At 36.2% G+C, this 13,809-nt stretch overlaps 5 protein-coding genes across 6 annotated transcripts; 1 reads left to right on the forward strand and 4 right to left on the reverse strand.

The window, feature by feature from the left end:
- Positions 1-102: 102 nt before the first annotated feature.
- On the reverse strand, positions 103-1,183 carry LOC128880919 (ARL14 effector protein). Its single transcript, XM_054131478.1, has 4 exons — positions 1,080-1,183; positions 842-1,002; positions 468-733; positions 103-395 (listed from the first exon to the last, which is right to left on the reverse strand). Exons 2-4 carry the CDS (start codon positions 914-916, stop codon positions 311-313), a joined length of 426 nt encoding a protein of 141 aa, XP_053987453.1. The 5' UTR covers positions 917-1,002; positions 1,080-1,183; the 3' UTR covers positions 103-310.
- A 351-nt stretch (positions 1,184-1,534) lies between these two features.
- On the reverse strand, positions 1,535-3,934 carry LOC128881016 (SIFamide-related peptide). The gene is made up of 4 exons (XM_054131654.1): positions 3,919-3,934; positions 3,137-3,243; positions 2,445-2,603; positions 1,535-1,879 (listed from the first exon to the last, which is right to left on the reverse strand). Exons 3-4 carry the CDS (start codon positions 2,572-2,574, stop codon positions 1,788-1,790), a joined length of 222 nt encoding a protein of 73 aa, XP_053987629.1. The 5' UTR covers positions 2,575-2,603; positions 3,137-3,243; positions 3,919-3,934; the 3' UTR covers positions 1,535-1,787.
- Positions 3,935-4,082: 148 nt separating this feature from the next.
- On the forward strand, positions 4,083-5,764 carry LOC128881015 (jerky protein homolog-like). Its single transcript, XM_054131652.1, has one exon. The coding sequence runs from the start codon at positions 4,282-4,284 to the stop codon at positions 5,749-5,751; it is 1,470 nt and encodes a 489-aa protein (XP_053987627.1). The 5' UTR covers positions 4,083-4,281; the 3' UTR covers positions 5,752-5,764.
- Positions 5,765-5,891: 127 nt separating this feature from the next.
- Positions 5,892-8,978, reverse strand: LOC128881121 (odorant receptor 4-like). Its single transcript, XM_054131854.1, is given in 6 exon segments — positions 5,892-5,960; positions 6,091-6,246; positions 6,751-6,873; positions 7,323-7,422; positions 7,764-8,244; positions 8,493-8,978. Coding segments are annotated over 6 exon segments (1,200 nt in total). The 5' UTR covers positions 8,764-8,978.
- A 346-nt stretch (positions 8,979-9,324) lies between these two features.
- Positions 9,325-12,510, reverse strand: LOC128880656 (protein maelstrom homolog). Of its 2 annotated transcripts, none has more exons than XM_054130959.1 (10): positions 12,162-12,510; positions 11,693-11,894; positions 11,130-11,513; positions 10,812-10,975; positions 10,519-10,737; positions 10,291-10,416; positions 10,182-10,218; positions 10,015-10,101; positions 9,860-9,919; positions 9,325-9,674 (listed from the first exon to the last, which is right to left on the reverse strand). In XM_054130959.1, exons 1-10 carry the CDS (start codon positions 12,303-12,305, stop codon positions 9,658-9,660), a joined length of 1,440 nt encoding a protein of 479 aa, XP_053986934.1. In that variant the 5' UTR covers positions 12,306-12,510; the 3' UTR covers positions 9,325-9,657. The 2 variants fall into 2 exon arrangements, with proteins under 2 accessions (XP_053986934.1, XP_053986935.1); XM_054130960.1 differs by having other exon boundaries at positions 11,693-11,914; positions 12,162-12,303.
- Positions 12,511-13,809: the final 1,299 nt, after the last annotated feature.

A 13,809-nucleotide genomic window follows, 5' to 3' on the forward strand; every position in this document is an offset into this window, starting at 1 on the left:
AAAACATACTGTACTCGTGAAGGTTCGCTTTGTCTAAGACCACCAAATTATGGGAACGAGGGAAAGCCAATGCTATCAAAGAGGCAACATTAAAAAGGATACGAGACATATGTATAACTTTATTGCATTTCCATAGTTGCACATTATGCTTTCTATCCTAATTGTCACCTTATATCTATTATAATTTACGTAATCCTGATTTGAATATGTTAATAAATTCTTTCATGGAAAGACAGCCACGGTCTCTATAAATGTTCTTACCTTTGCAGTCTTCACTTTTGTCTATTAACTTTGTTTTTTGTATACAAAATTAACTGTCTTTCAACAGTGGATTTTTTATAACAACATCGCAACCTTCGTTCTCGATTGATTCATAGCTCCACTTACGGTTGATTCTAAAAGAAAATGTTTGCTTTTAATTCTCATAAGTAATTACACATAGCATAAAATTGTCTCTTATGTCACACCTGCACTCGTGGCCACATTTTGCAGAGGAACACTTGGCGCAAGGGTAATGGCATCCAGCACAGGTTATATTCAAACAGTCGCACAGATCATCCCCTGTTTCTATGTGAATACCGTTTTCGTCGTACAAAGCGTGCCTTTTGTGACCCTGATACAATCGTCGATGAAGTTTGCGCTTCTCTCTTTCGCTATGCTCTGGATCAAAGTTTCTAAGGAACTTCTTTGTCACGCTGTCCACAGCTCTTTGTCGTGAACCTCGAGTAACCCGCTTAAGAATAAAAGAAAACATGTAATACCATATAATGGATACACAATAACAGAAGATATGATAAATTGAGAAATATTTGGAAGCACTATAACTTAGTAAAGAACTTACTCGTTCAGCGCGGGGCGTAGTCTCTATATTCAACTGCGAGGAGCTGTCACCGGACGTCGAATTTCCTGTGTCCATGACTGGTATTCGAGTCTTGACGAAAGAATGTTTGAAAGCGATGCGATTAAACGTTTAAATTTCGTATGACAAACATAACCTCCAACCTGCGAAACGTCAGGAGGTGTTTCGAACGATCGCATTTATTTGCCGCGCACATTAACGAAGAAAGCAAAGAACACACCTTTTGTAACAATTTTTTTTAAGAAGTTAAGGAGAATTCGGTAACGTTAACCTTATACGCGCGCAACCTTGTAGCAACCTCTTTCAAAAAGTACAAACTAATGCAAACAATCACCAGAGGGCTCAGAATCAACATCGTCGTTGTTTCCCGCTATTTATCAATCAGCGGTCGATTTGAACCAGTTTATATGTATATGTCTATGGTTTATGAAATTTGATACAAAACTACAATTTATTATAATATAAAATACAAATTTACTTTCTTTATCACGTAATATGCCTTTAGTATCAACACTGAACGGTAATCTACATTAGCATTGCCAGCCAAATATCCATTACAGTATACAAAACTATAATTAACTGTAATCTGAACTGCAAATTCACTTTTTCGAACGTTGAGGAAGAATTTTAAAGGAATCGTGTGCATTTGGTTAAAGAAGAAAGAATCGATGTCGATTAATTTTAATAAAATGTCATGGTTTATTATACGAGAAAATATTACAGAGTAGTGTACACTAATCGAAGCTTGATATTACATGATTATGCAAGAACTTGTGACATGGACGATGCGACGAACCCAAACGCGTCGAAGAAATTCATGAATGAGGAATTTGCGTATCGATCGTAGTATTAGACTTTAATAAAGTGGCTAAGCAACATTAACAGCTTTTGGAGCGCATCGAGCTGGTTCATGGTCGGTTCGATATCTTCAGTTGAATTCTTGGCGGGACAGCCAGGCGTTGCATGTTTCGGTGACGGTCTCACAGATGGATGACATGGCTCGGCTGCTAATGTCGTAATCTGTAAAACATTGTAAACATTTTTAGAACTGGTTATAAATGAATCCTAAACTATTTATTTGTTTCGCCATGTAGAGAATATCTGATAGGTATAGACATAAATCTCTATTTTTTTTTCCTATATGTACAGAATAAGTGTAAACATTGTAAAAGCAATTTTCTAAGTATTTGTTACAGAATATATCTAGACCTACTAGCTTATTGTAGTTTAAGGTATTTTTTAATCTTTTTCTTCAATAAATATTATATATTTTTTAAAACAGCTATAGCAAATGTGAATGATCCGAGGGTAATTACATTTATGAAACTTTCTCATTAGATTTTATCGAAACAGAAAAATGTAACATTGATAATGCATAACATTTAAAGTTTGTCTTAAATCCTTCAAATCCTGGCAAATTGATTATAATTATAAGAGCATGCAAATATCTTAAATATTTTTTCGTTTAAACTTGAGATCCCTGTGTACGATATAAACTATTATTTATACAAGTTACTCTGTAAAACTCTGTAAAACTCTTATAAACTCTTGTAAAATTGAAGGATAGAACAATTTTCAGACTTACCAGTGACGGTGTTGGATCGTTTGCCGAAAATGCTGCCGTTGAACGGTGGTTTCTTGTAGGCTGCGTCCACGGCGATGGCGAGGACGAAGAGGGCAGCGACGATAGCAACGACGAAACGTGTGGACATCATCTTGAGGATTTCGAGTTTTTTTTTGGCTACTGAAAACGAGACAATTGTCCAGCAAATAATTTGCCGCAGAAAAGAAAGAACAATGTTGCTACCTATCGTTCGATTCTCGATAAAAGATTCCACAGAGGTTTACTCGGAAACTGAAGGCGCTGAGACTTGTACGGTAGTTAGCGTACGAATGTTGCAAATAAGGCAAAAGCTTCGAGCTTTTATACTCGAAGAAAGAGCCAGAGACAAATGTCCCCATCAAATCCAGATGACCTACATTATTTGCAAGAGTACTCATCAAGGAGCTCGTCTAAGAGGCTATCGATCTCGCGATATATCCAAATTCGTCTTATGGCGGTGTTTAAGAACACGTGTACCGGAACAAGAACTCGAGGAGTTCTTTAAAGAAGCTATGAAATAGATCGTCGCGACGAGTTAACAATTTTTTCTTGGAGAGAAATAATAGAGAATTTTGGTCGTTCAAAAGAAACGTGAAATATTCGAGGAAAGAACTTACAGAGTTTCTCTATTGGCGAGAAAATAAATTTCTCTTTACAGAAGCGATAAGTGTTACCTGGAACTGTGAGCTGTGTTCTCCAAGCGAAGGATGAAACTGATCTGCTGTTTTCGGAAGACGGTTCACCTTTTATAAGACGTCAACCACATGCCACTACACGTAGCCTGATATTGATAGAAAATTACGTTACAAGCTATCACGAACATAACGCAATTACCTACGCCACTGATTGTCTTTTATCCCAAGAGAAATTGGAATCTATCTGCTAAAGAATATTTCTGGTAAGCGAAGGATAAATGTTGAAAGGAATCATGCACAGATATAAACATACAACAAATAAAGTTGTCAATTTTTTAAAACTTCAGTTCAGTTCGGTTTTAATTAAATTAAATTAAATTAGAGTTTGATTTTCTTAGTATTCCAATTAAATTGTATCAATCGTTGCAATACCTCATTTATTCGTATAGTTTTGTGAGAACTTTGTTTCTTTAAACATTTGAAATCCTCTTGGACAGTTTTTTGCTATTTCATTTCACGATGTTACGAATGTTTCTTTCGCAACTTTGGGTTCTCTACATGTTCTTCTGTCGATACGGCAGGTGTCTTCAATGCTTACAATTTAAAAATATCAGCTCTTATGGTAACTTCAATTTTCTGTACAATCTATAGTCGGTAAAGGAGGAAATTCAAAAGCACATGTGCTGGTAGACAAAGACAGACAGGGTAACGCGGTTTTCTTTCTCTTTTTAGCTGTGGCACTGCCATAAGTTTGCTTAACGAAAGCTCAAATGAACAAATTTTATTCTTTATTTTCGATTTGTTTCTTCATGTAGAATCACCTCCTTCTCGGTTGTACCACCCATGCTGGGACACCCTATATAGTCAAAGGGTTGGCGCCAGAAAATCTAGAGACTGTCCTGAGTATATCCGCTCCTCGCTCGCTCTCTCGATTCACTACTCTCCTCTTCTCGCTTGCGCTTACTGTCTCTCCTCCCCAACCTAGCACAACCGAGCGAACCTTGAGTTCCGAGGGGAGATAAGAGCGATTGCATTTCAGACTCTCCTCCCCGTCTAAGAGGCATGACCTGAACCCGAGCCGGCGCCCCTTATTCAGTTCAGTCTCGTTCGAGATTTTCAGCGATAGACACGTCTTTCGTGCACATCATTACAGTAATACATACTTATTTAGCATATCCGCGTATATGTGCACGCAAGTAATCGCCAAGATGGCATCTACTCCCGCACGAAAGCTACAACAGGTCACCTACGAAAAGCGTCTGGAAATCGTTCAGAAATTAGAAGCAGGCGTCACCGTTGATCAGCTGGTCGCCGAGTATGGTCTGGCCAAGAGGACTATACAGCGTTATCGACAAAACGCGATATCGATACGGCAGAATTTGGAGAATTCCAACTGTTTACGTTCGAAAAGAATACGACCGCTGCTGCACGATACCGTTGATACTCGGCTGTACACGTGGTATTTGGAGAAGCGAGCGTTAGGCGACATCCTGAGCGATAGTCTTCTGAAGGAGAAAGCGATGGAGTTGCACGCAGAATTCGGCGAAAGCTCGAATTTTGCAGCGAGCAACGGCTGGCTCGAATGCTTCAAAAACAGACACAACATACGTCTCGTGGGCGTTTACGGGGAGACTGCTGATGCGAATGAATTAACCGCAGAGAAATTTCAAGAGAAGTTGAGACAAGTACTAATCGAAGAGAACATCGACGAAGAAGATGTTTATTATATGAATGAGACGTGCTTGATGTGGAAGGCTCTTCCGCAAAAAGCACTGTTTCAAGGAGAAGAACTATGTTTAAGCGGTAGAAAAATAAAGAAAGATCGCGTTACTGTAGCTTTCTGTGCTAACGCCACTGGCACGCACAAGCTGCCACCCCTTTTCATTCACAAGTACGCAACTCCGAAAGCTCTGAAACACTGCAGGCATTGTCTACCAGTGGTGTACCAAACTGAACAGAATGGCTACATTAACGAAGTCCTTTTTAACGATTGGTACACCAATCACTTCAAACCCAGTGTGAGGCAACACCAGTTACACCAGGGTCGCGCAGGGAAAGTGTTGTTGTTGGTGGACAATTGTAGAGGGCACACGCTTGCCGAAAAAGCGCGGGAAGATCCTCAATTCAAACAACTCTATCTACCATCTAACACGGCCGCGTTGATACAGCCTATGGACCAAGGAATAACCGCTAAATGCAAACAAATATTTCGACACAAACTTCTACGTCGGGTTTTGCAACACACTAACGGTATTAAACAGTTTTACGGCGATTACGACATTAAAGACTGTATAGATTTAATCGCCGAGGCGTGGAAAGGAATAACGTCGACGAATATTCAGACGTCGTGGAGAAAACTTTTGCGTCGGCCGCCTGTGGACGAGACCTACGAAAGCGAAGATACGAATACTTTTATCCAAGAAGATTTACAGGAATTTCAAGACACGATTCAGTACAATGATGTGGTGAACTGGATTTCGGAATGTGAGAAAGAAGAACGCGTGATAACAGAAGAGGATAATATGAATTCTGAGCATTCTGAAATAGAGGAAGAAACTGATTTCATATTCAGTACATTGGCAACTTGGACAGAAACTCAGCCTGACTTTATTAAACAATTCGCAAACATATTGATAGATTATTACAATCAATAATTTAACACATGTTTGTTACATGTGACATTTGGAACATTCAATTACTCTATTGGATATAGAATGTTAAGGGTTGATTCATCAAATGAATGATCAATGATCTGTATTTTTATTTCTGCAAATGAGGACAACATTTGATACTATTACTCATCGACTATTCAATCCTTCATAGCTAGTAACACAGACAAATATCCAGCTGATGTTTTTAAAATCTGAAAAACATTTCATATTACTTTAATAATAATATGTTATATAATTACAAAAAAGTAATTTTTATTTTTATGTCAAATGACTGTGTTCATGGTTAATGCTAAGAAAGCATTTAGTCGTAATATAACTCACAGCATTAAAGAACTCCAGGGAGAAAGGACTAAATTTTCCAGCAGTTATTCTAAAGGCAACACTGGCACGACGTATAATAATAGTTAATAAAACTGCTTCATTCGGTGGCAAAGCATACCAATCACATTCATATGCAGACTGACCAATTCCAGTGCTCTGAAAATTAAAACACTAGCTGAGGTATACGAGTATGTCCAAAGTGAGAGTGAAGTTCCTACAGCATCAAGTGTAATGGTCCAGAGATATAATTCTCATTTGGACAAGCAATGTATGTACTGGAGTACAGAACATAGGAATATACTATTGGCTAACATTATTGTACAATGTACTGTCCAACAGCCACAAGAAAACATCACATTTATTTTATTAAAAAGCTTCACATGGTGAACTAAGACTTTTGCACAGTACTATAGGTATTACAAAAAAAGAATAAACATTACTATAAGTAAATAACTGATGTACCTGCCAAGATTTTGTTTTTGAAAAATCGTAACAAAACATTTTTAAATATAAGTTTTAGATATAAAATATTCATTACTAAAATCACCTTCAACAAAAGTGTACATAGAGCTTTCAAAAAACTGTAGAGTTAACAGTATTGAAAATCTGACAAAGTAGGTTCAACAATTTTACATAAAATACAATTGCTAATCGACTCACTTGACCCAGAAGCGTTTCGCCGACATAACAATAAATAAATAGATGCAACATAGTGTAGATCACGTGAATAATAAAAAAAATTAATCCAACTATCGGTACGTCCTCTTCCTCCTGGTCTACAGACTATAACAAATAATCGCATACGAAAAGCACTTGTTAATCGCGGAAATCGTTTTTCGGAAAATTACACTGTCCAACAAATTTAATCTTTTCCGAGTTTATACATATAATTTTTCATAAAAATAGAGAAATATTTGAACGTCAGTGATCGTTCACAGACATTCAAAGTCCCAAACGATACATTCAAGATTAAATAGAACGTTCTAGCGCTTATAGTTCTCAAATAGTATTTCATGGTAGCTCAAAGTCAATCATTTTTATAAAACCTCATGTTTCGGCTTTTAGATTTGTGTTTGAGACCTGTGTTGGTTGCAAGGAGTTTTGCTGTTGGGTCCTTTCTTTCTGGTGAAGTCTATCGCCATCGACAATACTAGGGGACAGACCCCCCAGTGGATATTGCAGATCAAATTTCGTGTTGGACAGTGTTATCAACGCATTGAACATAATCATACAGTTATCATGCGATATCCAGTCAGACAAAACATCGCCGTACAGATTATCGTTTGAAAAAGTAGCGTGAGGTTGAAACAGTCTTCCACGATCACTGCGAACCTTCAAACAGTTCAAAATGAACAATTTCAATTTACAGTGTACTCGAAATCGTCAAATTTTAACATCAAGTATTTCATTCTTTCTCATAAAGTATCTTTTTCTCTCTTGAAAAATCTCTGACAAGGGGACCACATCAAGAGGGCCAATCGCCATGCGCGAGTTGGAAGCAACACTGGAGTCAGAGCTTACAGACTGTGGTGCCAGTGTTGCTTCCAGTTGCTTCCAACTCGCGCATGCGCAAAAGAAGAGCAGATTTCTGGCATCCCTGGACTCTGGACTACTGTGAACCTATGTATCCCCTGCTTTATCTATAATATCTCTATGATTATTAACGTACAAACCTGAACAATTGATTGTGTCTATCCACAATAAAGCCAAGTCGTTTTCGAAACTTGATAAAGTTGGTCTGGTTGTTTAAGTTAATCAAATTCTCCAGAGCCATTTTGAGTACGGTTAACTGGCCGCATAAATGCAACACAAGAACTGCAAGAAACGTATCGAAACAAGAGTAGCAGATCGCAGTTAACACTGTGCCCATAAATTGTCCTAGCCAGGTTATCTCGAAGTTTGGACTCTTCTTGGTATCATAGGGAAACGTTGCTGGATGTAGCAGCCCTCCTAAGTCAGCTTCTGATACGTTTTGCATGTTACTCCAAATTTGCAACGATATAAATGCGAAGAGCATCATGTATGTCAGCGTGGAGCAGACAATTGATATTATTCGACTTATTCTGGCGTTCTTCAGCATCATTTCACGCTCTTGGTCCGTAATTGGACGTTCGGTCCAATCATCAAATATTTGACTAAGTAACAGTGTGAGAGCTAGAGACATATACATTCGTTTGAAAAGCAATTTGAGATTCTTCTAAATAGAATTACAATTGGAATAGTTTCAGAGTTTCAGACTAAAACTTAAGAATAAAAAAGGAGATATCATTATAAGATGAAATGAGTCATTAGTCTAATGTATAGTAAGTAACGTAAAAATCATGAATATCTTTGTCAAGTATCTAAGTTTGGTCAAATTTAAAATGTAATTACGAAATGACTGGGAAATTGTATATAATCACCTTTTTTATGGTACCGCAGAACGATTTGTTTAATCAAAGCGAAAACGATCGGTACGTTAATCGACAAGTTCTCGATCACCTCGTCCAAGCTCGTCGATTTCAGTATTAAATTCGCTGTCTGAGGCGCGCAGATGAATGTAAATGTTATAAAACACGTTGACCAAAATATAAGTGTGGATGTTCGACGCGACAGATTCGAGATCTTCTTCGGCTCCGGCCACACGCCAAGCAACGTTAAGTTGAAACGATTCCACCCCATCGCGAAGTCCATTTTTCCCTCGAATGTACGTTACACAATTACCGCAACTACGACGCTTCGATGTCATAAACAATACTCGGTTAATACAATATTGGTGATATTCCAGAAATATCTTTGAAATTTTAGAAATATTGTGCGCTCCGAGAACCACTAATTTTATAATACAAATGGTCAGTCTGACGCGACAGTTACAGGTGTTTCGATACGTTTTGTGTTTTCTCACAATGTTTCCGCTGTGTCGACATTTCGAAAACTGATCTTTTAGATTGCGCGTAACCCTTTACCAAACATGCTTGTTACGCATTCATGTCTGCGATGAAAAAGGTTTCACCGAGGGAAGTTTTAATAGCTGCAATTTGGAAGTTTTCGAAGCGGTCTCGGAGAGAACCTGTAATTCAAACTTTTTCGATCGTCCGGTGAGTGTAAAGACTTCTGTCTCTGATGTTCGAGAATAATCCTTTGCAGTCGACATTTTTGCTAAAGTGAGTCAGCTACTCCGGACAATTTTGGGAAAATTTAACGAACTTCTTACAGTTAAGGTAAGATGATTTTCAATACAAATGTATGTATCAAAGTATTATATTTCATTATTTTATACATCTATGAGACATGTTTATTATAGTGGTTACAAAATGTCATGAAATAATATTCGGTATTCTTAAGCATTTAAGATAAAATTTCACATTTTTACTTGGATCAATAAAATTGATACAAATATAGAAAAGTATAAAGATGATATACTTAATTTTTTTATGCAGTTATAGTAAACTGCATTTGAAATAAAACATTCTCTTTCATCAAACCTTGATGAAACACTTTGCTCAACACTGCTTTATTTCTTAAAGATAATAATATACGAAGTCAAATATGGTAAAAACATGTAGATACCATGTACTTTTTATATGGTTAGCATTTTCCACGTCCTACAAAAAAATATAAAATCACAATTACTTATTGAATTAAATTATTAAATCCAGATATTTCATCGCAAAATTTTAATATATAAAAAAACAATCTAAGAAAAAAAGGCATATACTCTTTAGGATTTACCACTCTTTTGTTGAAATAAGTAATAACAAATGGTAGTTTGACATAAAATGTACATTACCTTTTCCCAACGGAACTTTAATAGGCATTTTATTTTTGGCTAAACTTATTCCTCTTCCTCCTGTATTAAAAACAAATAAATATTTATGAAATAATTTATGAATAAAAATTGTGAGTTATAGTTATCCGATTAATAAAATAACACGGATAACTTACCAAGAGCTGGAAAGTCCATATCTTTCAAAATATTGATTGTATAATTATTCTCGATACTAGTGTCGTCCACTTTGATTACAGCTTGCGCTGAAAGAGTATAAAATATTTATGAAAATTGCACTTTACATTATCAACAGATAAAATATATTAATATCGCGTATATTTACCAGTCGTTTTAGGAGGTCGCAATGGTCGTCCAGGAATCTGAAAATGTGAAAGATAAGCGAATTTGAGTTGTATTATAATCGCATCTAGGATCACAGTATTAGCACGTACAATTGAATTATTTAACGAGTAAGTTTTACTATGATCAATTATGTTTACTGGTTGGCTTAGGTTACGTCGGCGTTGCTCTTCTGTATAAGTTCGTCCAGATACTTTCAGCCTGTGTTCTTCTGTAACCTGTTTGCAATTGTTGACAATACAAATTTTAATTTGCAATAACCGCCATGTAGATGTCTCTAAGAGTATCATATACCGGTATTTATATTTTTTATTACTTACTCCAGTCATAGAAACCACATTGACACTGTCATTAATAGTCAGATTTCCTAGAGATTCGAGAATAGTGGAATTCGAACATTTCTCCGAAACAGGGTAATGGACACCTTGGATCATTGGTATATTCATATATTCGCAGCAATAATCACATATTGTGAAGCACCACCGTTTTATGATGGACATACTGCAGTATTGCGATGAGTCTTCAATGTTTTTGTGGTACTATAAGGGGAAATGAGAATTAATTTTTACTCTGTTAAGAATTTATCAACGACAATTAATATTTCTGTTCTTACATCGCATTCGAGACCACGTGTAGAAGCAAATACGTCTTTTTTGAATTCATTTTCTGCTACGACTAGAGGTATGCTAATATCATCGACGTGCTGCGTAGCAGCATTTCTTAATTCTCCGAACAGAGTTTCTAATGTGTATACGACAAAGTCGTCCATACTCGTATCTAAAATACAATTGCATAATAAAAATATTTCAAGTATTTGTTGACCTTTTAACTTTCTGTTCCCTTAATTTTATATACTTGACATATTACTGTGTTTAAAAAAGGAATAAGAAATTAGTAATATAAATTCCTAATAATTAGTCCCTATACTTACTGGTGGCTTCAGTCATTCTGCTTAGTAATGACTTTACAACAGGAACTACATCCCTTACTGTAAATAGAGGAGGAAACTTAATTCCAGTCATGTTGGATTTTAGAATGTTAACCACTCTTTCGTACATATATGCAAAATCGTTTTGTCCGCCTGACATATTTATAGGTATTTTATGTGTTTCTGAACTAGTTTCAAGTGCATCCCTTTTCCATCCTAATGGAATCTTTGAACTGATGATCTCATGGTATATATTTGTCATACCATCTTCTAAACTAAACTCTCCTATTGCAAATTCAGCAGGACAGAAGTCAAACTTATTAATACCTATTTCTCTTCTGTAAAACTTATTCACATGTATAAATATGAACTTCAGTTTCTCCAAGTCTGCAAATAATAACAATACTGTAAACATTTCATAAGAGAACATTATAATAATTAAATAATAAACAAAGACATCGCTAATTCCCAAAAACACCCAAAGATGCACACGCATTATACAAATGTACATGCATTCCTTACAATAAAGAATTATTTTTCACATAAAAATATAAGGTATTACTTACTCTTATGTTGAGTACCAATAGCAATTATAGCATTTATGTATTGAATCATATTTTGTTGAAACTGTTCTTCCCTTTTTTGCTGTAGTAAAATCTCTTCTATATTTTCTCCAATTGTTGTTTGCTTAGACGATATTCTTTGAGGTAAAACCTTGCTCTCCTTTGCCTTAGCCATGTATTCACCTTTTAGATGCGGAGTTAGATTCTATAATAAATAACAAAACACTGAAAAACAATAAATGTTTCTATATTTTAATAAAGAAATTAGTGAAACGTGCTGCAAAAGTAGATATTAAAGAAAACCTTAAGTCTGAATAAAAGAACAATCTAAAGAGCCAAGCAAGGAAAATTCCTCTATCCGACCGCTTTTGTCTCCGTATTAGTTCGGATACAGGAGTCTCAAGATCAAATTGTTTAGAGCTTTAAACTTGTTATTGCCAACCAGTAAAATCATAAAAATTGTAATCCCAACCTTCCAGTCTTCACTGCACTGAGGATCCGTTGCAACATCTTTTAAACCATTTTTAAATACTTTGCCACATTTTTCTTGTTTCCTTTTCCAGTCAAGCATAAAAAAGTGGAAGGCATTTTTGCCTTTTGTGTTATTTTTCGGCATCTTTTGTTCCTATCAATTTAATTGACGGTGTCAAATTTTCTCTTCGATACACTCTTGTACCGTTCTGTGAAATCAATGTCAATAATCACAAAATGGATATGGTGGCTATGTCACTAACTGGTACTACAACTACTAGTGATACAAGATCTAGTATTTATAATAAATTGGGACTACGTATCGTTGACTATAACTACAGTACTGCGCGTTCAGTTTTTTTCGACACGCATGCGCGACTGGTAGCAGGGATGCCAGCCGAATCGTTCCATCTACGATTGGTATGATAATATTATTATTTTATTTTGTATAAGTGCACACACCGTTTGGTTATGTTTAGTATATATTCATTATATTATTTTATATCATAAATGCATAGAATCCGCAGTCTAGTTATAACACATAAATAATGTCCAAACCATAATAAAAATCGATAGAAAGATATTCATCTTTCTTAATTAATTGAAGAAAAAGAACTTCTGTGCTGTCAATAGATGCAAAAATCAGAATTCTAACATACATGAATAGTACTCTTCTTTTTATACAGAAAATAAAAGGTAACAGTTTCATAGCTGTTTCGGAAATCTCTGATTTCAATTTCTATTTGTACTTTGTAACCGATTTACCATGAAACTCGCCTCTTTCCTCCCTAATCCTCTGTTATCAAAACAAGTACATAAGAACGGTACCACGTCCGTCTGATATTTGTTTTCGTTTGTGTAGCTGTTCGCGCTATCTGCATTTTTTTTTTACTATTATAGCATCGTTGCCGTTTGGATTGTTACGTTTGTTCTTTGTTGGCAGGCCCGGCGCAAGGCAGGTTCAACGCGTTCGCCGGAACCCCGGGTAATTATAGAGAACAGGTACATCCTCACCGATTTCGATGATTTTTAAATATGTTGTAGAAATCAACATTTTGAACAACTTTTTCCTATACATATAACCGCCGCTCGGCCTTAGTTTCTGAGATATTTGCAAAATACCATTGCTGCTACACAATGAATATTGCGTATAACTACGCGTCTGTGACAGCGTGTGTGTAAGCGTTCAGTCGTGGATTGTTTAGGCTCGGAGTATAGCAATGATATTTTGCAAATATCTCGGAAACCAAGGCCGAGCGACGGTTATATGTATAGGAAAAAGTTATTCACAATGTTGATTTCTACAACATATTGAAAAATCATCGAAATCGGAGAGGATGTACCTGTTCTCTATAATTACCATCCGTATCACACCGAAATTGGTGTTCACTTAGGTAAGTAAAGAATTGGCCAATAAACATGATTAGAAGAACGATGTATCTTCTTAAAACTTTTAAACTATCACAGTGTCTCTTGTGAGTTTCCTCCATTTTCGCTGAAATCAATAGCCATCTAGCGGTGAACAGGCCGAACTAATTTTTGGAGTTTGGTCAGCGCCTCTCTCGGAAAAACGCTCAAGTTTGTCCTCAATAGTTCCTTTTTACACTGCTAGATGGCGCCATTGTCGGTGTGTTTTTTTACCGACACTT

The sequence above is a fragment of the Hylaeus volcanicus genome, chromosome 8 (genome assembly GCF_026283585.1).
Source record: "Hylaeus volcanicus isolate JK05 chromosome 8, UHH_iyHylVolc1.0_haploid, whole genome shotgun sequence".
Classification (NCBI taxonomy): Eukaryota; Metazoa; Arthropoda; class Insecta; order Hymenoptera; family Colletidae; genus Hylaeus; species Hylaeus volcanicus.